The 26852-nt window shown below is 40.6% G+C and overlaps 2 protein-coding genes across 3 annotated transcripts in view; one reads left to right on the top strand and one right to left on the bottom strand.

Annotated features, from left to right (window-relative positions):
* LOC118003577 (IQ domain-containing protein H-like) overlaps positions 1-15167 on the bottom strand; it is a 35327-nt gene extending 20160 nt beyond the window's left edge. The window contains exons 1-3 of the mRNA XM_034994620.1: positions 15117-15167; positions 6260-6382; positions 4780-4874 (exon numbers count right to left, since the gene is read on the bottom strand). Of these exons, the coding sequence (XP_034850511.1) occupies positions 4780-4874; positions 6260-6382; positions 15117-15167 (269 nt within the window). The remainder of the gene's footprint in view (positions 1-4779; positions 4875-6259; positions 6383-15116) is intronic.
* A 222-nt stretch (positions 15168-15389) lies between these two features.
* The window catches only part of AAGAB (alpha and gamma adaptin binding protein), a 54132-nt gene continuing 42669 nt past the window's right edge, over positions 15390-26852 (top strand). The window contains exon 1 of one of the 2 annotated variants that reach the window (XM_034994481.1): positions 15390-15508. In XM_034994481.1, the coding sequence (XP_034850372.1) occupies positions 15436-15508 (73 nt within the window). In that variant the 5' untranslated portion in view covers positions 15390-15435. The remainder of the gene's footprint in view (positions 15509-26852) is intronic. The other variant, XM_034994480.1, reaches the window with a different exon arrangement.

Below are 26852 nucleotides of genomic sequence, written 5' to 3'. Positions count from 1 at the left end.
CCCTTCACACAGACCACCAGGCGTTCCCATCTTGTTCCCTGTGCTTCACCTCTCCCTGTGACTAGGATATAGTCATAGTCTACACAAGTGGGATTCATGTACCGCCATGTAACAGCCCACAATGGTTGGGCTCTGGGATGCTTCTTCAACTGAGGAAAATGTACCTTCTGATGGACACTCACCATGCAATACAAACCTCTTCTTTCCCTCTCACTGATGTTCACTATTATCTATTTGCTTTGTTCTTTCTCCCCCTTCTCAAACACTGGCACAACAGAATATAAAATGAAGATTTCCATGCAGTTCTGATCGTGTGGGTACAGATGGTCGTCACCCTCCCAGTGTCAGTAACAAAGCATGGTCGTTAAGAGCAGTGTGAGCACATATTATGAGCAATAAAATCCTTGAAAGCCAATCATGTGAGAGGAAGAAAGACACTTTGACATAGAAGAATCACTGCCAAAGTGGGATAGTAATGGAACATATTTTGAAAACAATACAAAAGCTCTTTGAGCTCTTTGGAGAAAATAGACCACTCTTGATAATGTCCTCATTGTTGTTTTCTGCATGACGGCGGGGGACATCTTGCATTTGCTGGCATCAGTTGTTATCACTTTGTGTCCCTCCTGGTTTTTGTTTCTACTGGACAAAATGACCAGATTTTCCCTTCTTGCTGAAAAGAAAACCATCTTTTGTGAAAATTAGACTTCTTGGTTTTCAGGTGGCCATGGTGCTGGAGAGCGCTCGATCACACACAGGTGACTGGACTTGAGTCTGGGTCTCACCACCAACACCAGTGCGACCTGGGCCTGCTGTGACCCTCAGGATGCACATCTTTAAAAGGAAAGGTTAAATATTTGCCTCATAGGGTAAAATAAAGTCCTTTGCAAACTGTCAAGTGTTATGAAGCTGTTGGTGACAATGATGAAATTCACAATAATGATGAAAATGAAGATGATGATTGTATCTGGCCTGTTCTAAATCATTTTTTAAGGTATATCCAGGGATAGTATTGGAATTCACTTGGCATGAACTCTCCTGATTTCCTGGGTTGCCATAGTTGGAATGAAGCCCCGTATCTCTGAACAATGTTGATTCTCAGTCTACCGTAGCAACTGTGCTTGCTGTCAAGGGAGTAATGGGGATCCACCGTCCTTATTATATAGCACCCCTCTCAGAGCTGCTTCTCTGGACTCCTGGCCTCTGACACTCCAGCACACTCATGGTATAAGCAGACGGTGGCAGTGGCCTGACTGCCAGGTCCCACTTGTGGCTCATTCCTAGTGCAAGAGGCTTACTCCAACCCTTCATAGCAATGGGGGAGCTGAATTTCCAGGACCAGGCTCTTGATCATACAGAGGCAGACCCTCTATGTGGCCAAAAGAATACTGATTCCAGGGAGTTATGCTTGTCCCGGGGATTCTAAGCACAAATTATCTGCATTAGGAATAACCAAGACTCTTTTTTTTTTTTTTTAAAGATTTTATTTATTTATCAGAGAGCGAGAGACAGAGGCAGGCAGAGGGAGAAGCAGGCTTCTTGCTCAGCAAGGAGCCCGATGCGGGACTCGATCCCAGGACCCTGGGATCATGACCTGAGCCGAAGGCAGATGCTTAACCGACTGAGCCACCCAGGCGTCCCTAACCAAGACTCTTTGTTAAAATGCCAATTCCAGACCATCCGGGGGCTGGCAAAGGAGGATTGCAAACCAAAGTTTAAGAACCGTCGTTCTAGACCTGTGGTCTCTCAAACAGGATGCCCACATCTCAGGCGATCCGTAAAAGAATGCCATTGGTGGGTGAGGAGAGTATAAGAACTTCTATTTACACCAAATAAGAAATATGTAAAAGAAGAAATAAAAATAAGAAGTTACTTTGTGCTACTATTTAATATTCAGCTTGTCCCTGGATCCCTCCTGTGGTCATGTTCCCTGCGGTTCTGGAGGCCTCCTGGGAGTGGAGATTCCAAACCACAAGGGCATGAACAGTAAGGTCTGTGTGATGTTTTTTGACAGCGTTAGAATGTTCTGGAGTTTACTCGTAGAGTGAGTTCATGGATTCTATTCATTAATTTTCACTCAAGCCTGAGAAAATGGACAGGTGTCTTAAAAAGATTCCTGCAAAAAAACAGACTGTATTTTGAAGCCAGTGAAAATGGGCATCAGTGAAAAATAAAATGCCGGAATGGACACCTACTCATAGCCTGAGCTTTTCTTCAGCCACGCTAGAGAGCAAAAATGATGATAAACCAATCAAACTCATGAAGAGTCCACGAAATCTCCACCCCCAACCACCAACTTAAAAATTATCCAGAAGACTAACTGAACTATGGATTCCCATTCAACCAGCATCCATGCTGAATCTCCATGAAGCATAGAGTGTGTTTCGGGTTATTAGCTACAGCCAGTATAAAGCCATTGTGATTAATAAGAGAAAGCAACCAGAACATTATCATTAATAACCTTTTTTAGCAAAAGACAGTTTCGTGCTGTTAATAAAGTAAAATATTTTAAACTGTTTAATCTTCTTTGTCTCATTATTTAAATGTTTCTTTGTCCGTGTATTGTATAATGTGTTCACTCCCTAGGATAAGTATACAATTATAAATAAATACATGTTGGGCGCCTGGGTGGCTCAGTTGGTTAAGCGACTGCCTTCGGCTCAGGTCATGATCCTGGAGTCCCTGGATCGAGTCCCGCATCGGGCTCCCTGCTCGGCAGGGAGTCTGCTTCTCCCTCTGACCCTCCCCCCTCTCATGCTCTCTGTCTCTCATTCTCTCTCTCGCAAATAAATAAAATCTTAAAAAAAAAAATAAAAAATAATAATAAATAAATAAATAAATACATGTTATGGATGCATGCCCCAATTTTTAAAAAAATTTTTTATTATGTTAATCACCATACATTACATCATTAGTTTTAGATGTAGTGTTCCATGATTCATTGTGCATAACACCCAGTGCTCCATGCAGAACGTGCCCTCTTTAATACCCATCACCAGGCTAACCCATCCTTCCAGCTCCCTCCCCTCTAGAACCCTCAGTTTGTTTTTCAGAGTCCATCGTCTCCCATGGTTCGTCTCCTCCTCTGATTTCCCCCCCTTCATTCTTCCCCTCCTGCTATCTTCTTCTTCTTTTTTTTCTTAACATATATTGCATTATTTGTTTCAGAGGTACAGATCTGAGATTCAACAGTCTTGCACAATTCACAGCGCTTACCAGAGCACATACCCTCCCCAGTGTCTATCACCCAGTCACCCCATCCCTCCCACCCCACCCCCCACTCCAGCAACCCTCAGTTTGTTTCCTGAGATTAAGAATGCCTCATATCAGTGAGGTCATATGATACATGTCTTTCTCTGATTGACTTATTTCGCTCAGCATAAAACCCTCCAGTTCCATCCACGTCGTTGCAAATGGCAAGATCTCATTCCTTTTGATGGCTGCATAATATTCCATTGTGTGTGTATACACACATTTTCTTTATCCATTCATCTGTTGATGGACATCTTCATGCCCCAATTTTTAAACTAACAGCCATGTGGCATAAAAGGCCAGGTCCAGCTTATTCCAACTCAAGACTTTGATAATCTAAGTCTCCTCCTCTGGCCCCCTGAGCAATGTTGAGATAAGCAACCTGTCCCTCAGTGAGTCCTGCCATCAATAATGAAAACCACCTTCTTACTTGGGTATTAGAAGGACTTTTGTCATGGAACCTCAGAAGAAAAATGCAATGGATTGGCCAGTCACACTACCCCCAAGCATAAGAACCTGCAGGAATTCTGGGTTGTGCAAACAGCTTTGCATAGAAAACTCCCAACAGAACGTAGACTCTGAGGCCAAATCTATTCATGACAGTCTCTTGGGAACCCCTGCAAGTGCAGAGTCCGGTGTGACTATCAACCCGGAAATACACCGGTCACAGACAACAGTCCCTGATCTCCTGACTCTCCTGTTTTCCATTTCCATCTCCTGCTGCTGCTTAGCTTCCTCCCTGAGCCACTTCCTGCGACTCCCAGGACCTGCCTGCTTACTTTAAAGTCGCTTAGCCAGGTAAACTTACTAGGCAGGACCCATTTGGACTTTTCTCCAGTTTTTGACCTGGCTCCTATCATTTCATTTTCAAGTTGCATGTGCTACTTTAGCAGCATCCATTCACAGCCATGATGGAGATACTCCCCCAGGCTTGCAAGGCTCTACAAACTTGCCAGGCTCCTATCTTCCTGCTGGGAGGCCAGTGATCTTAATATTGTCTTGAATAGGAGAGAAAGGATCCAAGAACTACTTCTGGTAGCCAGCTCCATGCCCCAGTGAATAGTGAAGTCTTCCTTCACTCTTCCAGAGCCTAATAAGGGGCAAGGACACTCCTTGGCAAGGGAGAAGAACTGTAGAAGAAAGGTCTTTGCCTGAACCTTTCTGCTTGGTTCTCTGAGGCTATAATTGCCTCATAGTTTGTTCTTTTCAGCTATCATAACTTACAAATATTTCCTTTAGGAGTTGAATTTTGGATACCTTTTACTAAAAAAAAATAGTAACACCAAAACTAGGACTCTGAAGTAATTGTCATGGTGTCAAGTATTAGAAGGCAAGAAGAGTAACCTGGGATAAACTTCATTAAAGTTCAAATGCTGCCACTAACTTCTTATACAAAACTACTAAAATTCGTAGCATGGATATGAACAAAGCCAAGAAGATTTTATCTTTATGGTCATCTGACCTGAGTGGGAAAAGTTATTTTTTTATTGTACTTATTTTGGACCCCAAAATGGCTCTTTTACTTACCACTTGGAAGCATGAGAAGAATATAAATTATCGTCATCAATAGGAGTCGTTAACACATGATGGTTTACAACATTTAAATACTTCTCAATGTGAATCTGTTACAGAAAAGTTAAAGTTTAGGCCATTATAGTGGACTTAAGATACTCAGCTAATTTACTTTATTTCATTAGGATAACGCTTTGAATTGTGTAATTAAGCCAAAAGACACAACATGCTATGCGTTTATTGCATGCCTAAACTATCATTGGGCATCTCGAGGCTAAATGACTTTAACTATCCCAAAAAGCATAAACAATTGAGGCTCAGATCTTGAATGACCTGTAGCACTCTTCACAAATTAAACTATGCACAATAGTCAGTAAATCGCTTAGCCAGGTAAGCTTACTAGGCAGGATGGATATGGAGTAATGTCTTTCCTTTATAGGGATTTCAAGCATCCGGGGCAAGAATGTGGCCTTTAGGTAACAGATTATTTAAAATGGCCAACCCAAAGACTCCAGCTGGGTGCAGCCCTCTCACTGTCAGGTAATCTAGGACAATGGTGGGCCAGTTTGACGAGGCAACAAAACACGTGCCATCTCTCACAGTCTGAGGAGCTGGGCTGTGAAGCTGACAATGTGGGAGAGTGAAAGTCTGAGGCCAGAGCAGGGACAGTGACAGTTCGAGGTCTCGAAGATGGAGATGGTCCTTATTTGGACCCATGTGCTAATAGATCCTTGTATTTGAGAGAGAAAGAGCAGGGGGGAGGGGTAGAGAGAGAGGGAGAGAGAGAATCTCAAGCAGACTCCCCGCTGAGCACGGAGCCTGACATGGGGCTCGATCCCACGACCCTGAGATCAGGACCTGAGCTGAAATCAAGAGTCAGATGCTTAACCATCTGAGCCACCCAGGCGCCCCTAGATCCTTGTTTTATAAATAAATATTATCCTGGTCTAAAAATTATCTGCTCTTCAACCCATCTATAATGATGAAGTCCCTGTGTACTTTATTTCTCTCTTCCAAAATTGGTACATCTCTTTAGCTCTACCTACTGGATCACAATATCACAAAAATTACTAATCTAAAAATACTTAAGCTATTTAGGGAAAAATAAACTCTTATTCTTCAGCACCCCAGTGAATCTGATAGAAACTCTCTGCAGTGTATTGCTTTGAATCATTTTTTTGTCAGGCATATTTTTGGACTAATGGTTATTTTAAAAATTCTTAATTCTTTTTATCAAGCCATACATTAGGGGTTGTCACTGCATAATCTTACATTCCCAACACCTTAAATTCTTTGTGGAATGTGACAGGATGCCAACCAATCAGTTAATAATCACGATTTTAATAAAAGGAACAGAATGAGAAAGCTGCTGACCAACCTAAGTCCATCTTTGTTATAGAATTACACAGGGTCCTGTGAAAACCATAGTCCTTTTCTTCTAGAGGAATCTTTGTCTCCTTCCAGCACTTTATTTAATATCTAAAGCTCTACTTACTCTTAACCCCATTTCAGTCCTTTTGATTGCAGTTTCAAGATTCTGAATGTTTAGAGCCTCTCCTTTTTCCTCAAGTGGGAAATTTGTTAATTTCTCCTTTAACTGATAAAGGTCTTCATGGACCTGTAGGTATAAAAAATATAAAATATTGAAAGAATACATACAGAGTTCACCTGAAACATTTATTTTAAAGATATGCAATTTGCTTGAATTGCTAGAGACAATCAAATAGATTTTATGATATTCACTGAAAAGGACTGTCTTCATGGTTTTAAGATATTCTTTATTAGAATGTTGCATTATTGTCTTTCAGATTTTAAAAAACTAAGCTTTCATACAATTTTGTATTTTTCCTTCCCCTCATTAGAAACAAGTCCAAGATAAAACTACAACTCAAATTGCTTCTGCTTCTCAGCTAGTAAAAAGTATGAGCTGATATGAAGTTTGCACCAAACTCGGATTTCTACTCACTGGTTAAGAGGTAAGAAATCAGAAAATGAGAGGTTTTAGTGAAAGCAGAGCCTTTCAGGGGTGCCTCAGTGGCTCCGTCGGTTACGTGTCCAAATCGTGGTTTCAGCTCAGGTCGTGATCTCAGGGTCGTGAGATCGAGCCCCATGTTGGGCTCCATGCTTAGCATGGAGTCTGCTGAAATTTCTCTCTCTTCCCCTCTCTCTGCCCTGCCCTGTTCTCTCTCTCTCTCTCTCTCAGCAAGCAAGCAAGCAAGCAAGCAGAGCCTTTCAAAAGGGAATTGTAAATAGGTTGACAGAGCCCCTTGGTTTTCCATTCTGGCTGGATCTTCCCCACGTACTACTCTGAAGAAGCAGTTCTGTAGGCGTGTGGCCTTGAGTCTGTTTCACATAGTCAGAAATGAAAATGGACGGTGAAGGAATAGCAACATACGTCATCACTTCAACATTTTCCTTCAATCTGTATTTTCCTTGGGAATGATGAACGCCTCTCCAATGTCCACCACCCTCAATAAATTGGGTGCTATGAGATTAGACACCACAAGATTCTTTGTATTCATATCAGAAACCAAACTTCAATAGATAAATACAGATGGCACCAATTATTGTATGGGTTGCTGCCACAAGGAAAACATTTTGTTATGCAAATTTATGAACCTAACACCTGTTTCAGCAATAGTCACACCAATAACAATCTGCAGACTGGGTTGCTAAAGGCATTTTGAAACGGTTACCTTTTCTCTGTTAGTATAACTGGGCATATACATTGATCCAGCCTGTGTTATCGATTACTTTGGAAAATTCCCATGGAGCCAAGTATTCAAAAGATCAGAATTTGCATCTTTTCACTGATGGGCATCACAGTCTGGTAGACACATCTGGTCATTTGTACTCTGCACAAATTGTCACGGAAAGCCTTCAGGGCTCACAGATTGAAATCGGAACACACCTACTGTTTGTGTGTAGGCCCTAAGGATGAAGAGGTACTTCTTTCGATTATTTTGTCCAAGTTACTGCTGCAAGCTGATTTACCATCTATTGTCTAAAGGCATTTGCAAAGTACAGAGAGTCAGTTCAAGGACAAGCCCCACTTTCCAGACCCACATTTCCTGGTTCTTCCTTAGAAGGCACTACATTTCCTTTTTGTAGCTCTAGTATTTGTAGTATTTGTAACTTCACATATCATTCTGTAATTATGCCTGTCAACAGCTGGGGGGAGTGAAACTGTCCTGGATTATTTATCATGGAACCAAAGGGCTGCTTTCTTCATCTGCTCTGTGTGGGCAATTACACTTCTACTCAGAGTTATGAGATAATATGAAATCGGTTTAGTGCATAGTATGGGCCCAGTAAAAGGCAAATGGACATAATTCCTTGCTCTATCACTGGTCGCATGATGTCCATGCACACCATTATGTTTTTTCTGATTTCTTTACCACAAAAAAAAAAAAAAAAAAAAAAAATTCTACCTCATAGAATTGTTGATTAAAAATAAAGCAATGTGTGTGTGAAAATGAACGAAGGTAGGCTTTGGAACCAGGAAGATATGAACTAGAATCCTATTTCTTCCTTTACAGAGCTTGACACATTTACGTAGTTTTTGAGAGTCTTTGGTGCTTTTATCAAAGGGGGCTAAACAGCTACCTGTTGGAATAGTGGCAAGAATAAAATGAATTCAAGTACAGAAAGTGTTTCGTACAGGGCCAGCCACATAGGAGGACACTGAACAAATGTTAATTCTCTTCTTCTGAATTGTCAAGCCCAGTGAAACTCTTTGCACATAACTGGCACTTAATAAATGTTCATTGATTTGAATTGCTCTCTTAATCTTCCTCAAGAGTTTATTTTCTTGCCAGATATTTTCTTCTCCCCTCTCAATAACCACCCATCTGTTTGTATAGTAATTACAATAGAGACAAGTATTGTAGGAAATGTGTCATCAGACTTGGGTAGGAGCAAAGATTAAGTTCTAAATCTCTGTTCTTTCTTCAAATAGATCCAGTCTACCATATTGAAATTTTACATGTCCCTCATCATCTCTGTGATTATCAAATGCATTGCTTTCCATATATTTCCTAGTTGGAGGAGGATTATTATTTTGACAGTTTGGGGACAGGGCTGCTTAATAAGAGGCCCTTGAAAGATTTAATGCAGTGAAGATTTGCTCTAGAATTTAGAAGTGTAGCCATGCAACCAGATTCCATGTTGTCAAAAGCAGTTCCATAATTGCATTTTATTCATCTCTGCTAAAGATAGAGTTTGGCTGACTCATTCTCAAAGTGTGAACTTTGCCCACTTGCCCCTTCATTTTATGTTGTATGCTCCTGGCAAACCAGACGGAGGAGTAGATAAGGAAGATAGCAATGATATCAAGCATTGATTAGTTCCAATATTTCCAAGGTTGGTGTTAACATAAAATGGTTGGATTTTGGAAATAGGATTTCCAATACTATTTAAAAAGCTAATTTCGATTGCAAGACTAGATTATCCTTGTTGCACAAACATTTGTTTAAGAGTTGGGTCAAGCAAGCATTTTAAAAGATGTATTAAAAAGATATCACATGATCATTATTAAAGTAGAAACACAAAGCTTGTAAGAGTTATTAATAAAAGAAGCACCGGAGCGCCTGGGTGGCTCAGTTAGTTAAGCGTCTGCCTTCGGCTCAGGTCATGATCCCAGAGTCCTGGGATCGAGCCCCGCATCGGGCTCCCTGCTCCGCGGGAAGCCTGCTTCTCCCTCTCCCACTCCCCCTGCTTGTGTTCCCTCTCTTGCTGTGTCTCTCTCTGTCAAATAAATAAATAAAATCCCTAAAAAAGAAAAGAAAGCACTAAGGAAACCTCCCGGACTCACGACCCCACTTCTTCAAGACTGTTTGACAAACACGCCATAACTTGTTTCAGGAGCAACACACACAAGGTCTCTCCCCTTGGGCAAGTTACTTTAGTTCTTCGTACCTTAGTTTCTTCCTCTGTAAACTGGGGCTAAATATGATACCTGCCTAGCAGAGTTACCACAGAGTGTCTCACTGTCAATAAAGTTGGCTACTATTTCAATTACAATGATGATTATTATCAGTATAGTTAGAACCCCACTGTTCTGATCAGTGGAGGAAAGATCCAGCTGAAACCATAAAAGGTCTGAATGATAGACTTAAAAGTGAAAGAAGTTAAGTATTTAACAAAAGGCCTCCTAGTAGAACTCTGTGTAGAGATAGTAATCACATGTCCTGAACCAAAAATGAGAACATGGGCTTTGGTACGTGATCAGACAGTGGAACAGAATATTCACAGAACTGTCCTGGGAAATCTAGACATACAAAGCACATGTTTTCATAATAAGTCACGCAATGAGTTTATAATTAGAACACTGATTATTTGTATTTAAAGATTTTTTTCTCAAGTATTTTAGATATTTTATCAAAATATTATCAATTTGTATCATCTATTGTTCTTTCTAAATAATAGTGCATGTTAGTCCAGCTCCCTTCAGTTTTGAATAGGATGAACATTATTGGAGACTGAATTAATGAGTAGATCATTATCCAGTCATCCAGGATTAATGGACCTAATCCTGTGCTAGGTAAAATGGGATATCCAAAAGATCCACTTTTAACAGGGAAACAAAGCATACCTTATTTGCCCTATAGCATCACCCATAAAGTTTTAGTTAAGAATGGAGTAGGCCACAGGGCGCCTGGGTGGCTCAGTTGGTTAAGCGACTGCCTTCGGCTCAGGTCATGATCCTGGAGTCCTGGGATCGAGTCCCGCATCGGGCTCCCTGCTCGGCAGGAAGCCTGCTTCTCCTTCTGACCCTACCCCCTCTCATGCTCTCTCTCTCTCTCTCTCTCATTCTGTCTCTCAAATAAATAAATAAAATCTTAAAAAAAAAAAAAAAGAATGGAGTAGGCCTGGTTTTTATATATATATATATTTTATTTATTTATTTGACACAGAGAGAGAGAGAGAGAGATATCACAAGTGGGGGGGGGTGCAGGGCAGAGGGAGAGGGAGAAGCAGCCTCCTGGCTGAGCAGGGAGCCTGATGCAGGGCTTGATCCCAGGACCCTGGGATTATGACCTGAGCCAAAGGCAGACACTTAACCGACTGAGCCACCCAGGCGCCCCAGGACTGAGCCTGGTTAAAAAAGATAGGCTAAAATTAATTTTTTCCTTTTCTTCCAGTAAAAAGTAGGTTACTCTTAAAAAGACAAAGAAATGAACAGAAAACTAAGTAATATTAAAAGATAAGAGACCAGATCTAATAACAACTCACATCTATTGAGTGTTACACATTATGTTACCCAATATTTTGACCCTTACAAGACTCCTAAGAGGGAGTTCATATTATCATCTTTATTTTTACTTGAGGGAATCTGAGGTTTAAAGTGGTTAAGTACCCTGTGCCAGGTAAGATAGCAGGTTAATTGGTGGACTATTTGAATCCAGGCAGTCTGAATCCAGAGCCTTCATGTTTAACCATTAACCAGTATGTGCATAATATCTACAAATATACAAACATGTATTTATAAATCTACAAAGCTAAATGTTGGTGAAAATTCAGTGGAAAAGGCAGGATTTAAATATTGAGAGGAGCAAAAAGGGGCAAGGGAAGACTTTCTTTTTTATATCAGGTTGACAGACTGAAAGGGTTTGAGAAGATTGCTTGCATTTTCTACGTATACGGGTCTACCCACAATACTCATCTTTGATCTGTTTCTTTTCCATAATGTGAAATAATAATAGTCCTTATCAGATAGCTTTGTTGTAGGGGATTAAATGAATCAAAATATGCACGGCACTTAGAACTATGCACAATACCCAGAAAATACTGTTAGCTTTGATTATTGGGATTTTTCTTGAAAATCATATTACAGTTTATATTTTACAGTACTATCTAAGGTAGAAGGTCTCAGAATTGAGCATGCATCAGAGTTATCTTCAAGGGCTATAAAAACAGATCGCTGGGCTCCTACCCCCAGAACTCCTGATTTAGTAGGTCTGAAATGAGATCTGAGAATTTGCATTTCTCACGAGTTCTCAGCCAGTGCTGAAGATACTGGTCCTGAGGCCACTCTTTGAGACTCACTGGTCTAAAGTTGCTTACTGTATCTGATTGAAACACAGGCCTGATTTAGGGTGAAGCAGGTAGAGATTTGAAGTACCTCTGTTTTCTGGCAACTTTGCATGTATATGTATAAATATTATATATAATACATATAAATTTATAATATAATTATATATCACACATATAAATTGATAGAAACAATTTGGTTGTCTAGGCTGATAATAAAGGAAGGTCACTTTATGATAAAAAGAAATTATGTAGCTTTGGGGAATTGGGTCAATTTAGAGTCCAAGGTGGACTAATTCAAGCTATGTATCCTACAGAAGAGAAAACTTAGGCCCAGAGAGGTGAAATGATTAGCCTAAAGTTACCCACCTGGGAGAATGTCATTGCCAAGGTCAGACCTCAGTATTCTGACTCCCCACAAAGTGCTTTCCACTAGATGTACTGCTTATCGGTAGCATGTTTGAAGGACATAAATCATCACCCCAGGCAGCAGTGGAATCCATGCTGTGTGCCGGAGAGTAGTGCTGTATGCTCATAAATACTCCGGACTTGGTGAGACAGTAGGGAAAGTCTTCCTCATTTCCTTGTTATATATATTCTCCATATTACCAGGGAGAATGTTCTACTGTATCTAGAGATCAGCATCAATAATCAGGTTGACACGTAGGCTTGCTTTCTCTACATGGCCCTCCAATTACTGTGTACAGAATAACCCTTTTTAGCATATGGGGGTGTTGATCAGCATGGATATGACTGTTCTTAGCTCTCCTGTTCCCTGTTATAACCCAATGACAACAGACACTGATACTGTAATGTTGTATCCTAGGTTGATCAAACAGCTAGCTTTGGATCCTACTCTGAAGTGAAAAGCCTTCCGGCTTTTCAGTCGATACCCTATTCTACACTATTCCAAACCACAAGGGGAGCAGCCCTGGGAAAAGAATTCTCTCAAGGGAAAGCATGAAATTAGGTGTGAGAATTCTCCCCAGATTCCATTCTCTTTTTTAGAGATGTTCCAGGTCTGAAGAAATAGAGAAAACTAAGGAGTAACCTAATTGTTTCTGCAGTCAACACGAAGTATACTGTGGGGGAAAACTTGCTGTTTCTGGGTAGGAGTCTCCATTAGTGTTCCAATTATTTGGAGCCTATAAACATGGGCCCTGGATTTAGAGGGGGTATAAGTAGTAAAGAATCAACCTTTCCCAATGAGAGTTCTGACCTTTGCCCTTGGATATCAGGAGGTGATCTCTAGGGCCCTGGAGTGTCCTGCTTGATAGGTGTCTTTGCTTGGGGGCTTTGGTCACCAGACAGTCTAACAATGTAATTTATGCTGGGGGCCTTGAGCCACACCGTATCTGTTCCAACCTCTAGAGGAACTAGGGACTGAAGGCATTAGTGTGACCTCTGGGAATGGTCAGATATGAAAGGTCAGAACATGGGCAGTGTGTGATTGAGTCCCAGTAAAAGCTCTGGACATCGAAGTCTTAGGCGAGCTTCCCTAGTTGGCAATACTCCGTGTATATTGTTACACATCATGGCTGGGAAGGAGATAAAACCATCAATGACTCCATGGGGAGAGGATGACTGGAAGCTCCATCTGGATTCCTTTTGGATGCTGCCCTATGCATGCCTTTCCTTGGCTGGCTTTAATTTGTATCCTTTCGATGTTATAACACTAATTGTAAGCATAGCACTTTGCTGAATTCTGTGTTGCTCTAGCAAATTAGCCAGTGTGAAGGTGGTCAGGGCCCCCAAATTTGTAGATAGCAGGCCTGGAGTGAAGTTGATTCTGGGGACTTCTGAACTTAGGCTGGAGTAGAAATGAGGCCAGTTTTATGGGGACTGGTCCCTCAGATTTTGCAGTTTGCTAAATTCATTAGGGTGCTAGTGACAGGATAACAGAAAGTGAGATAAGAAGATTTGGGTATTATTCATAGTGGGGAACTCTATGAAATTGGTGAGTTTAGACATTTGTATTTTGGAAAAGATGCATTTAAGGGGCGCCTGCGTGGCTCAGCCGGTTAAGCGTCTGCCTTCGGCTCAGGTTATGATCCCAGGGTCCTAGAATTGAGTCCCAGATGGGGCTCCTTGCTCAGCAGGGAGCCTGCTTCTCCCTCTGCCTGCTGCTCCCCTCCTGCTTGTTCTCCCTCTCTCTCTCTCAGACAAATAAATAAATAAAATCTTTAAAAAAGAAAAAAAAGATGCATTTAAAGAAGTCTCTCCTAGATGGGAGGTTAAGAGACCAATCTCCTGGCAGGAAAATCCATTGCAGATCTGAGTGAGAGTCCGAATAGAGTGAATTTAGGCAAATTACTTCAAGCCTTAGATAAATGGAGCTAAATACAAGTTAAAAGTGATGATTTATGCAGAAATGTTTTAAAACTACCATATGTAAATGTGAAAGAACAAAATTTTTGTGGGAAAAATCTAAGTATAATGGTCACAAACTGAGTTATACTGAAGTTAAGACTTTTTTTTTTTTTTTGAGTCATTTCCCTGAGTTTTTTGGGCACATTTCTATATTCAAAATTTTAACTTGATAGGCAATCCAAGTTATCTTTAATATATTTTCCTGTGTGTGTTCCCAAGCAAGGGACTTTTATTTAATTCATTTATTTATTTGAGATATAATCGACATATAACATTATATTTCAGGTATACAACATAATTATTCAATATTTGTATAAACTGCAAAAATGAGCACGAGTTAACATCCATAACCATACATAGTTATAATTTTTTTATGATGAGAACTTTTAGGATGTATTCTCTTAGCAACTTTCAAATGTAACAGTACAGTATTACTAACTACAGTCACCGTGCTGTATATTACATCCCCCAAACTTAATTATTTGCAAGGTACTTTGAGATCCAAAAAATTTAGGTGCTTAAGAAAAGTGGTTTACATATTTCAACTTCTCCCCAGATTTCTTACCATTTCCCCAAAGTGTCTGACTTGTATTTCCCCCATATCACGGGTTCAAATTTTTCAGAACATAACATCTTAAAATGGTGCCTCAGTGTGAGATGGATTTTCGGAAATCAAGGTTCTGGGGTGAGGTGTATGGTTTTGGAGTTTTACCAGAGGCGGAACGGTCGAGCTTCTGGGGCGCAACCTCCAGGGTAAGGCACGGGGGGCGCGTTAGGTTCGTGGCCGAGGTCCGGGTGGGCATATTTGGGGGTTCTCGGAGGGGCAGTGCCCTCCTCACGCTGGTGGCAGTCTGGGGGCGGCGCTCCTAAAAGGTGGGCGCGAGCGGATCGGCGCTGCTGGGCCTCGCTCGGAAGTGTCTTAGCAGCGCCCGGAACGGCCCGTTTCCCACCTGGATTAGGATGGTTCCGATGGGGTCGTAGTTTTCAGTCTCCCGTGCCATGGCCGGGGCCGGGGAGGGCTACCTCCCGGAGGAGGAGCGGTCTCCAGGCGCCGAGGCCAGGGGCGGAGAGCGCTCGTCCCCATGGCAACCCCACGCGCAGCCCGGCCTGTTCTACGTCGGGGGCGGAGAGGGGGTGTGGGAGGAGTCAGGGTAGCCGGCTCCTCCCGTCAACGCGCCCTTCCTTGCGCGTCTCCCCCGCGCGCCGGCGGCCGTGGTGCAGCCCGAGGCGGAAGCGGCGCTGGGACGGAACTGGCTCGCGGGCGCAGCTATGGCTGCGGGCGTCCCCTGTGCGCTTGTCACCAGCTGTTCTTCCACCTTCTCCGGAGACCGGCTGGTCCAGCGTGAGTAGCGGGGCCCCTGGGCCGACGTCCAAAACACCCGAGTCTGGGCGGGCGGTGGCCTCAGAACCGCGGTTTCCCTCTCGGCCTTTGTCGCCGCTACGGGCCCTGGGCTTGTCCTCTGTTGGGCGGGGGCCACAGCTCCTCGGGTGCCGCTCAGACCCGCTCCGGGTGTCCAGGCCCCGCAGCTGTCTTCCCCCTAGCTCTCACACTCATTGCTTGTCTGCCCTCCCGGCGCGCTGTTGCTTTTCTTGCAGCTTTTTCTGCAAAGTAGGACTCATCCCTGCCCCGCCCAGCTCATGGGTTGTTGCGGGCTCCTTGGGGATGAACCCAAAGGCGCTCTGGACATTGTACCGAGTTAGCCGGGTGTAAGGTGCAGAAAGCTGGTTGCGGTCCCTGCTCCTGAGGTGGAGACTCGGTTTCCTTTTGGCTCTCCCTTGATATACATGAGTTAGCCTTGTCCCCTCCACTCCAGTTCTCTGCCTTGCTTTCCTCCTGAGGCGTAGGCTCTCGGGCAGCATTAGCTTTTGGGTGTTTCTGGGCCCAGTCTCTTGGCCTCTGGACCTTCATGGTGGCTGTCAAACTATAACTCTTAAAAGAAACCTTAGGCAAGACCAGTATAGTAGACAGAGCATGGGACTGGGTCCTAGGCTCAACTCTTTCGGTAAAGGATTCTGTGAAGTTGATTGGAACCCAAGACACCTGTTTTAAATGCATGGCATTGAGTCAGAGCAGTGACTCTCAGCTGTGTGATAGTAAACACACTTAACCTCCACCCTTCAGTTTTCTTATCTGTGAGATGGTGATGATTTTCACAGGATTGTTGTGCTTAACCCAGAGGCTGGCATAGAGTCAGCATTCGATAAATGGTAGTCATTATTATTAAAGCATATTATCTCTCTAACCCCCAGTTTCCTGGTCCTAAAAATGGGGCATATGAGCCTATCTCAGGATTATTTGAGGGACAGGTGACATTTTGAAAACACTTTGTAAACTGTAAAGCATCGCACAGCTATATATATTTTTTCTGTACCTGTCAAATGACAGAATTAGGACATCCCTCCAACACAAATATTCTGTTAACTTAGTTATCATTTGTGAGCACTTAAAAAGTTCTTTGCCAGGGTAGAAATTTAATTATAGCACTTACTAAATAAAGTAACTGCTCTATGCCTTTTTCTTACCCCTTAGTAGTGCTCCTTCCCATTTATTCCCTTTCTTTTTTTTTTTTTTTAAAGATTTTATTTATTTATTTGAGAGAGAGAGTGAGAGAGAGAAAGAGCACAAGAGGGGGAGCGGGAGAGGGAGAAGCAGACTCCCTGCCGAGCAGGGAGCCCGATGCGGGACTCGATCCCGGGACTCCAGGATCATGACCTGAGCCGAAGGCAGTCGCTTAACCAACTGAGCCACCCAGGCGCCCTCCCTTTCTTTTCTTTTTAAAAGATTGTTTCATTGTAAAAGTAGTGCATTAAGTAATATTTAGCATATCAAGAAAAGAGAATGTCAGCCATGGTCTCATCACCCAAACACAAATACTGTGAACATTTCTGTGCATTTCCTTCAGTCTTTTTCCCAGTACTTATGTTAAAAAAAAATTGTAATTGCATTTCACACCTAATTTTTAGCCTACGATTTTATATATAATTTTTGTTTTATTCATTGTTTTTATATTTTGTATATAAAAATTTAAAATATTTTTATTTTTAAATGTATAAATATATGCAAGTATGATTAACACATTTATAAAATGTATAAAATACTTTATATTTAAATTTTACATATACTGTTTTGTGTATATATATATATTTTTTGGGGGGGTGGGGAAGAGAGAGAGAATCATAAGCAGGCTCCATGCTCAGCACAGAGCCCTGGGTGTGGAGGGGTTTGATCTCACGACCCTTAGATCATGACCTGAGCTGAAATCAAGAGTCGGACGCTTAACTGACTGAACCAGCCAGGTGCCCTTATGTATAATTTTTATCCTGATATTTTTCATTTAACATTACATAATTTATGATGTAATATAAATTACTTTCCATCATATATTTCCTCTAGTGAACATAAAATTTGCTCAAGATTCTTAAAATCCTTGGTGTATTTAACTTTATAAAATAATTACATGCATTTGGATTTCCATTACTGATATATAAAAGTCCTTTCAAAGCCAATCTCAGAAATATTTGTTAAGTATTCTGATGGCTATGGTACTCCCCTTGTGCGATTTAAGGATCAGAATTGTCAGACATGGTCACTTCCTTGAAGGAGCTGATGACCTATAGTTGGCAAATAGTAACACTGTATTTCTTTAAAGTACATTAGCATCCTTATGGTAAAATTAATTCTGTAAAATAATCCACTTTGTTTCTATATGTAAAATCCCTCTTAGATACATCAAAAGCCAACTTTTGTGTTTATTAAAATTAGGTGGCCTTTCCTTTGTGATTCCATTAATGCTGTGTAGGGAAAAAATAAGAGCAGTTAGTGAAGACATTACTTGTAAGGAGAAGTGAACTATAACAGAGGGCTTTATCCTTTCTTCCCAGGTTATTGATAGGGAAAGGGTAGGTAGCACTAGACTGCAGTATTTGCTGAGCATTCGTTCTGTTTTATTATAATTAAAGATTGCATTAAATTAATCATGAATTGAGTCTAATTTTGATGTAAGAGATAAAGATGACCATAATGAATGATGTTTGTCAAGTGTTCTGTGATATTAGGCCACAGTATGATTTTGAATTGAATCTGATCTTTTTTGGGAAGGTTTGGTTTCATTTCATTCATCAGGAAGAGGAACTTTAAGGTTTCTCCAGTTTCTTTCAGCATCTGATCTGTTTTACTGCTTTTACCCAGTAGGAAATATTTCATAATCAAATAACCAAGTTTGTTATAAATACACATGAACTAAAAATCAACAGGCCTCTGCTATGGATAAAGTGCATGCATGGATTTTGTGAAAAACTTTTTCATTTTGTCACTCAAAGGCCTTATTTTCAGTATTCTGGGTGGGTGTCTGACATCAGATAAAAGGGCATTACAGACTTACATTGTAGACTTTCTTTTTTTTTTATTAGCATATAATGTATTATTTGTTTCAGGGGTACAGGTCTGGGATTCATCAGTCTTACACAATTACACTGTAGACTTTTAAAGGGAAATGAAGGCTCAGGATGCTGGAGGGCCTCAGGAAAGGCTGCATGTGGTATGAGAGCAAGTGACTGTATTCCAGGGCCAGACCTCTTTCCACCTCATATATATTCATATGAAGATTTCACTTTTGTTCTGGAAAAGAGTATTCTGATATTAAGCACAGAGCTGGTCTCTGTGCCAGTTAGTGTAGCTAAAATGACAAGGTACTATTCCTGCCCTTAAGAGGGACGTAGTAAAAGTATGTGCGCCACTAGTGAAAGTATTAAAATGTAAATACCTAAGTTGTAACATTTTACTCTACTTTCATAGAAGGAACTTTATTTTTCTACTTAATTTTAACTCCAGTATAGTTAACATACCATATTTATGTTAATTTCAGGTATACAGTATAGTGATTTAATAATTCTGTACATTACTCAGTACTCATGAAGATAAGAGTACTCTTGGGGCACCTGGGTGGCTCAGTCGGTTAAGCATCTGACTCTTGATTTTGGCTCAGGTCATGGTTTCAGGGTCTTGAGACTGAGCCTCTTCCTCGGGCTCAGCCCAGAGTCTGCTTGAGGATTCTCTCTCCCTCGCCCTCCACCCCTCCCCCTTCTCGTGCTGGAACACTCTCTCAAATAAAATCTTTAAAAAAAAAAAAAAAGATAAGTGTACTCTTAATCCCCTTCACCTATGTGACCCATCCCCTCACACACTTCCCTCTGGTAACCATCTGTTTGTTTTCTATAAGTTAAGAGTCTATTTTTTGGTTTATCTTTTTTTCTTTATTGTTTTGTTTCTTAAATACTGTGTATGAATGAAATCATATAGTATTTGTCTTTCTTTGACTTATTTCACTTAGCATTAGACCCTCTAGATCCATCCATATTATCACAAATGGCAAGATTGCATTCATTTTTATGGATGAATAATATTCCATTGTATATAAATTCACCGCATCTTCTTTACCCACTCATCTATCAGTGGACACTTGGGCAGCTTCCATAGTTTGGCTGTTGTTGTTAATGCTGCGATAAACATAGGGATGCATGTATCTTTTTGAATTAGCATTTTTGTTTTCTTCCGTTAAATATCCAGTAGTGGAATTACTGGATCTTACGGTAATTTTTAATTTTTTGAGGACTCAAGACTTTTTTCTACTCCTAGAAGGAGCTGTAGATAGAAAAGTCCCTGGAGACTTGCTTGATGATGTTGAAGCGTGTAATGCCAACTCAGCAACTGTAAGCCATTCAGGTTCTACATCTGAACATTTGGAGCAAAATTATTTCTTTCAGTGAAATGTGGGAATTTGGAGATCTTACAATCATAGCAAACATTTGTATGTGTATCAGTACTCTTCTCAAACGTGTTCTCACGTCTTTTAATTTGGTTCTTGTATCCCTGTGAAGTCATGAAGTCAGGTTATCTCCATTTTATAAATGAAGAAATTGTGGCTTGGAAATACCAGGTGACTTGCCCAAAGTGCTCAAGTACTAAGTGTTGGAGCATATGTTAACATCCAGGATTGGTATGCATGGAATACATGAATGAAATGTGTTGGAATTCCTTAGCAATCAGAACTATTTAAATTTAAGATGGTGGCACTGGTGTAAGAAATGATAAGGAAGATTAACCCCTAAAAGAGGGTTTTAAAATAGGGTGTTTTAAATAGAGGGTTTTGCATTTCCATTTAGGAGGATTGGAGTCTTAATTCTGAGTGAAGAAAAAAAATATCTTTGTCCAGAGGACCTATATTTTAAAAAGAGCATTATGTATGCCCAATAGTTTTGAACAGTGTCTGGATTTTTATTTTCTCAATTGAGTGTACTCAAAGTAGAGGCATATTATATATTGGTCACTCCTATGCAGGATTAACATTAAAAATAGAAAGTTGTTCAAGACCATCTCTACCATCCCTTCTAGATGTAAAATTCTATGTTACCATGTTACTTATTTTTATGTTAGATTGTATGGTGCTTCTTACCTCTGGCATTCTTAATTTTTGTGTGTGCATTTTTTTTTAAAACTGCCCCCCCTTTTTTTGTAGTATAATATCACATTCAGCCTGTTTACATTAATATAATCCACCAATCTTACTCAGATTTCCCCAGTTTGACTTTTACTCATTTGTGTGTGTGTATGTATTCTACACAATTTTATCACCTGTGGTTTGTGTATCTACCACCACAGTCAAGATACTGAATACCACAGGGATACCTTCTGTTGCTCTTTTATAACCACACCCACCTCTTGTCCAGGTTATGCCCCCAGTCTTTATCCCTAACCCTGGCAACCACTACTGTCCTCCATTTCCAAAATGTTATCATTTCAAAAATGTTATACAGGGGTGCCTGGGTGGCTCAGTCGGTTAAGCATCTGCCTTCAGCTCAGGTTGTGATCCCAGGGTTCTGGGATCGAGCCCCGCATCAGGCTCCCTGCTCAGCAAAGAGCCTACCTCTCCCTCTGCCTGCCTCTCTGCCTACTTGTGCTCTCCATCTCTCTGTCAAATAAATAAGTAAAATCTTTAAAAAAAATTTTAAAAAATGTTACACAATTGGAACCATAGAGTAGATTTAACTTTTGGGGATTGGGTCCCCCCCCCCTTCCGCTCAGCATAATTCCCTAGAGATTCATCTATAGTGTGTGTCAATAATGCCTTTTGACTGCTGAGCAGTATTCCATGGTAAGGATGTGCCACAATTTATTTACCTGTTGATGCACTTCTGGGCTCGTTCCAGTCTTTGGTTCCTGGTCCTGTTTTTGTATAAAGTTTTATTGGCATACAGCCGTGACCATTTGTTTATATTTTGTCTGTAGCTACTTTGCAGAGTTGAATAGTTGGACCACAGACCATATGGCCCACAGCCTAAAATATTTCCTGTCTGGCCCTTTATTGAAAAAGTTTGACAACCTGTATTCTGAGCATGTGTACTAACGTGTACTAATCTGCTTAACTGTTAGAACGTTTGAATGCTATTGTTACGATCATTCTTCTCATTTTGCAAAGAAATTGCAACACAGAGAAATTAAGTAATCTGCTAAAGGCCAAATAGCTGAACCAGGTTTTCAACCCAGGCAGTCTGGCTCTAGGAACTGCCTCTTAACCAGTCCTGCTCTCAGTTAACTCAAGATAGGGGAACTGAAAACGGGAAAGGCACCAGAGAGGCGGCAGCTGAGCTAAGGGGGTTCTCTTTGAAGGCTGAAGGGATAAGAGGATTTAGCCTGTGGTCCTTTGCTTTCTTAGGAGAATAATGCTTGGAACAGAGCTAAAACTTCTCACTAATTTGAATTTAGCAAGTCCACATAAGACTTTCTACATTTTTCCAGGATTTAACCAAGGCTCAGGCCCCAGGTCCTGGTCACCTGGTTTCCACAGCTCCCCCGGCAACTGGAAAATCAGTACAGCATTGTTTTCCTCTGCTTTTCTCCCAGGGATTTGCAGTTAAGTAGGGACCTGGTCCTAGAGAAACCTCCCTGGACTAGGGGGAGGTGAAAATTCTTGCCCTCATTTTAGATGGGAAGACTATGCCCAGCTGAGATTTGGGTCTCCCTTTAGGACAACTATCTTGATTTTCCCAGGATTGAGGATTTCTTTTTAATTGAAATATAGTTCACATATATTAGTTTCAGGTATACGACCTCATGATTTGACAGTTATAAGCATTACAAAATGCTCACCACAATGGTGTAGTTACCATCTGTCACCATAAAAAATTATTGCAATATTACTAACTATATTCCCTATGCTGTACTTTCTGTCCCGGTGACATTTATTTGAAAACTGGAAGTTTGTGCTTCTTAATCTCCTTCACCTATTTCGCCTATCTCCCCAAACCCCTCCCCTCTGGCAACCACCAATTTGTTCTCATATTTATGAGTCTGTTTCTGTTTTTGTTGTTTTGGTTTTTAGATTCCACATAGAAGTGAGATCATACAGTATTTGTCTTTCTCTGACTAATTTCCCATAGCCTAATAGCCTCTAGATCCATCCATGTCACATTTTAAAGTTGTAGTAGACACTCCACTTTTGGATTGGAGAATTTGACTTTTTGTGTTTGGAATTCAGATGCACTTAGCCATGGAAACAGTGCTCTAGTCCTTAGTCCTTAAAACTGCAGAACCAGGTAGCTCAATTATATATGATGGGTAAACTAGGCTTTGGGGAATTACACAAGCAAAACCAGCCATCACTTATGACATCGTTTCTTTGGGAAATGCTCATTCTTCTTCAAGACTGGGTGTTTGTTTCTTGGCCTATCAGACCCCTGTCCTTACAGAAGGATCATAAAGTAATTTACTAAGGAGAACATTCTTATTTCAAAGGTAGGGGCTTATTGTACAGCTTAGCAGACCCACATTGTCCAACAGGGAAGAGGATAAAAGCTTGGATTTTTTAAATTTGTATTTTCTGTAGCTGCTTTAGTATTCTGAGTAGAGCCTTTTACTCTGGGAATAAGTTATAATTTTTGCTTAAGCAAAGTTGTCTATTTTGTTGTGGTAGGACGACTCTGCCTTTGATTTGATTGTATATTTCCAAGGCTTTATTTTCTTCAAAGGAAGAATGATTGGGCTAACAAGATCTTCCACGAACAGTTTAAGGTTGTCATCACAGAATGATACAATAAGTGGCCAGACTAAAGCAGTGATTTCAGCTGGTAGTGGGATAGAGGATTGTTTTTAGCTATGATAATATATTTTTAAATTTTCAATTAACAGTAAAAGAGGGCTTAAGATTTTTATCTTGAATAAAAGAGGGATGTTAAGTCTTCAACCTAAGGAGGAAAAAGATTAAATACAAGTTCATATTCTCTCCAGACCCAAAGGAGCTTACAGAATGTGCCCATGTTATCCTTCTAGTGTGAGCATACACGTGTGTGTGTGAGTGAGAGAAATCCAAGCTTAACGAAGTTGTGATCTTCCAAGGTTGTTCAGCCCATAAACACTGGGGAGCCAAGATTCAAGTGTAGTTCTTTTATATATATGAAACATCATGAATTTCTTGACAGCCAGAACTACATGTATCCATAGTGGAGGTAGGGATAGGAGAAATTACAGTAAAATATTTTGCTACTAAGATGAGAACTTTTATGGCTTAAATTAAGTGTATACTTTTTCCTTCATGGTAGTTAGAGCTTTAGTAGATGAACTATGATAGGTTAAATAATTAAATTAAGACACCTTTATTGGTGTCCAGTTCGTTTCTTTGTGGACTAGAGAATTTGACTTTTTGGGTGAGGTTATTGTTGATGAGGGAAATGATTATAAGGTGTTTGCCTTCCCAACAAATGGCATTCCAATAAAGAGGGTGGAGAGTACACGGAGACACACCAGTGGAAAAGTATTATGCATTAACCCACCTTGCACAGAACCATGTATGATACAGAGAGCCTTGTATCGTCCTGGACAATTCTAAGTGCATCCAGACTCAGACCTTTACTTCTGGGCCATTCAGCTGCTTGTTGTTGCTTCAGCAAAAGTAAAAACATCTAGAAAGTATGTAGTGGTCATTTGGTTTAAACAACTTGCCCCGTGTATTTCCTCAGCAAATAGTGACGCTTCATAAATAATGAAATCTGATATAGAACCATTTTTTAAAAGGTTAAGGTATGAAAATCGTTTTGAATATGTCCGGGAGGAACGATAATCTGGACATGACATTGTAGTTGTGTTGGAGCTGGTGCACACAGATACCATACCACAAATACATCTTTAATAATTACTCACCCAGAAAGCAAGATTGACATAGGTTAAGACAAAGAGGACAGTTGTGAAACCCGGAGAGCCTGTGTGATGTTGTAGGTTCAGTAACAAATCACCTATTTAGGGTTTAATTTTCCACACTGACCTGAAGGCTGGTTCTACGTGGAGATGGGGAAAAGTATTATCAACCTTGGATCAAAATCCAAATCTGTATGCTCAGAGCAGGGAAATGTGTGATCATTTGGTAATAAACAGCTGAGCTAAGAAAATTGCCATTCTGTCTGAATTCCACTGGGGTTGTTCAGGGGTTTTGGCGGGGGGGAAGACTTTTTGTGAATTGAGCACTGAGTTCTACCCTTTTCCTGGCTATTTTGACTTTAAGCAAGTTAACTTTCTTCCCACAAATAATTTACAGTATTTTTACCTTTGCCATCATTGTTCTGTCTCTAAAACATCATGTGCCTCAGTCACCTACCTCCTCAGTAAAATGAGGACATCTTCCAGCTTCCATGATCTTTTTAGCAGCTTTATTGGAATATAATTTAAATATCATAAAATCCACTTAGTTTTGGTGCAGAACATTTCTATCATTCTAGAAGGAAACTTTGTGCCTATTTGCAGTCACTCCGCATTCCCACCCCCCAGTTCTAGGCAACCACTTATGTACTTTGTCTTCACAGATTTGCCTTTTGTGGACATTTTATTTAAAAGGAATCCTGTAATAGGTAGTCTCTTGTGTCTGCCTTCTTTTACTTAGCTTAACATTTTTGAGATTCATCCATATTATAGCATGTACTTCATATTCCATTATATGGACGTACCACACTTCATTCATCAATGGATAGACATTGAGTTGTTTACACTTTTTGCCTATTACAAGTAATGCAGTTATGGAAATTCAAAGCAACTGCTGTGCTATTTTAAGAAACTGCCAAACTTTTCCAGAGTGGCTGTACCATTTTATGTTCCCATCAGCAATCTATGGGGGTTCCAGTTTCTCCTCATCTTCTACAGCACTTGTTATTGTTTGTATTTTCCATTATAGCCAATCTAATGGGTGTGAAGTAGTATGTCACTATGGTTTTGATTTGCATTTCCCTAATGACTAATAATGTTGAGAATCATTTCATGTGCATATTGTCCATTCATATATCTACTTTGGTGAAATGTCCATTCAGATCTTTGCCCATTTTTAAGTTGGGTTTTTTGTCATCTTATTAATGAGTTGTAAGAGTACTTTATATATTCTGGATATAGGTCACGTATATAATTCACATATATTTTCTCCCATTCTATGACTTGTCTTTTGGTTTTCTTGATGGTATCTTTGGAAATGCAAACGTTTTGAATTTTGATGGCATCCACTCTGTCATTGTGTTCTTTTCCCATGATCCTTTGATCATGTGTTGCCCAATCATTTTACCCTTCTTGAAGGAACTTTTAAGCCTCGGGACATTGGTTGTGTTAGCTTTATGGTGTTCTCCAATGGATCAGGCTTATTTTCAGTATTTGAATACAGGAGCTACAGAGTAGTTGTTGTTCATTAAACTTACTCTGTTTTGGAAAATTCATCTCAGACATGCTTACCTTCTTTCAGAGTAAATTAGCATCTGCTGCAGATACTGTTGTCATCCTGAGCAGACATTGATATTTTTTGTGAGGTTTGAAAAATTAATATTTGAATGTGAAAAGTATTTTCATTTCATAATGGTCCTGTTTAGGCTTATGTATTCTTTTTTTCCAGAAAACCACCATTCATAAATTACTTTCAAAGCATCTAAGGTTAATTGCCAAATAATTTTTATGGTTAAAATAACTAAGACACTTGAGACAGATTTTATCAGAGAGAGATTTGAGGAGGTTGTAATGCCTGGCTAGTTTCAGTTCTGTGAGAAAGAATAAAACCAACTTTGCATTCCAGAACTTGTATTCTGTTTTGTAAATACAGCTAAGTCAGTTCCGTAAGTTCCACAAGGTCAGGGTTTCTGAGCCTTAGCACTGTTGACATTTTGGGCCAGGTAATCCTTTGTCGTGTAGGTGCTGTCCTGTGCATTGTAGGATGTTTAGCAACATTCTTAGCCTCTGCCCACTAGATGCCAGTAGCATCTCCCGACTTGTGACAACCAAAAATGTCTCCAGATGTTGACATGTCCCCTGGAAGGGCATAATCACCCGTCCTACCCCCCCATAAAGAACCGCAGCTTTAGATGTATATCTAGAACTGTGATTTTGAATGAATAATAGTAATAGAATTCAAAGAAGTCCCTCTGCCGTATCTCTAGGTAGGAATTGTCCGTGGGCCGTGCCGCCAGGGTTGATAAGATGGTCTTTGGGTGTAGCCCGTAGGACTTAGAGGCTGGTGATTCCTCCTTGGCCCTCATGAAACACTTCTCCATATACACTCTCTCCCCTTCCCGCCAGCTTCTTCCTGGTCTTTTGTGCACGTTTGTCGCACTGCGTTGTGAGGTCTTCTGAGGGCAGGCACAGACCATGTAGTATTCGCCCCGCCCCCCACCTC

The sequence above is a fragment of the Mirounga leonina genome, unplaced genomic scaffold, assembly GCF_011800145.1.
Source record: "Mirounga leonina isolate KUSES-001 unplaced genomic scaffold, KU_Mleo_1.0 Mir_91, whole genome shotgun sequence".
Classification (NCBI taxonomy): Eukaryota; Metazoa; Chordata; class Mammalia; order Carnivora; family Phocidae; genus Mirounga; species Mirounga leonina.
The sequence above is the reverse complement of the archived record's forward strand: the minus strand, read 5'-3'. Positions and strand labels throughout refer to the sequence as shown.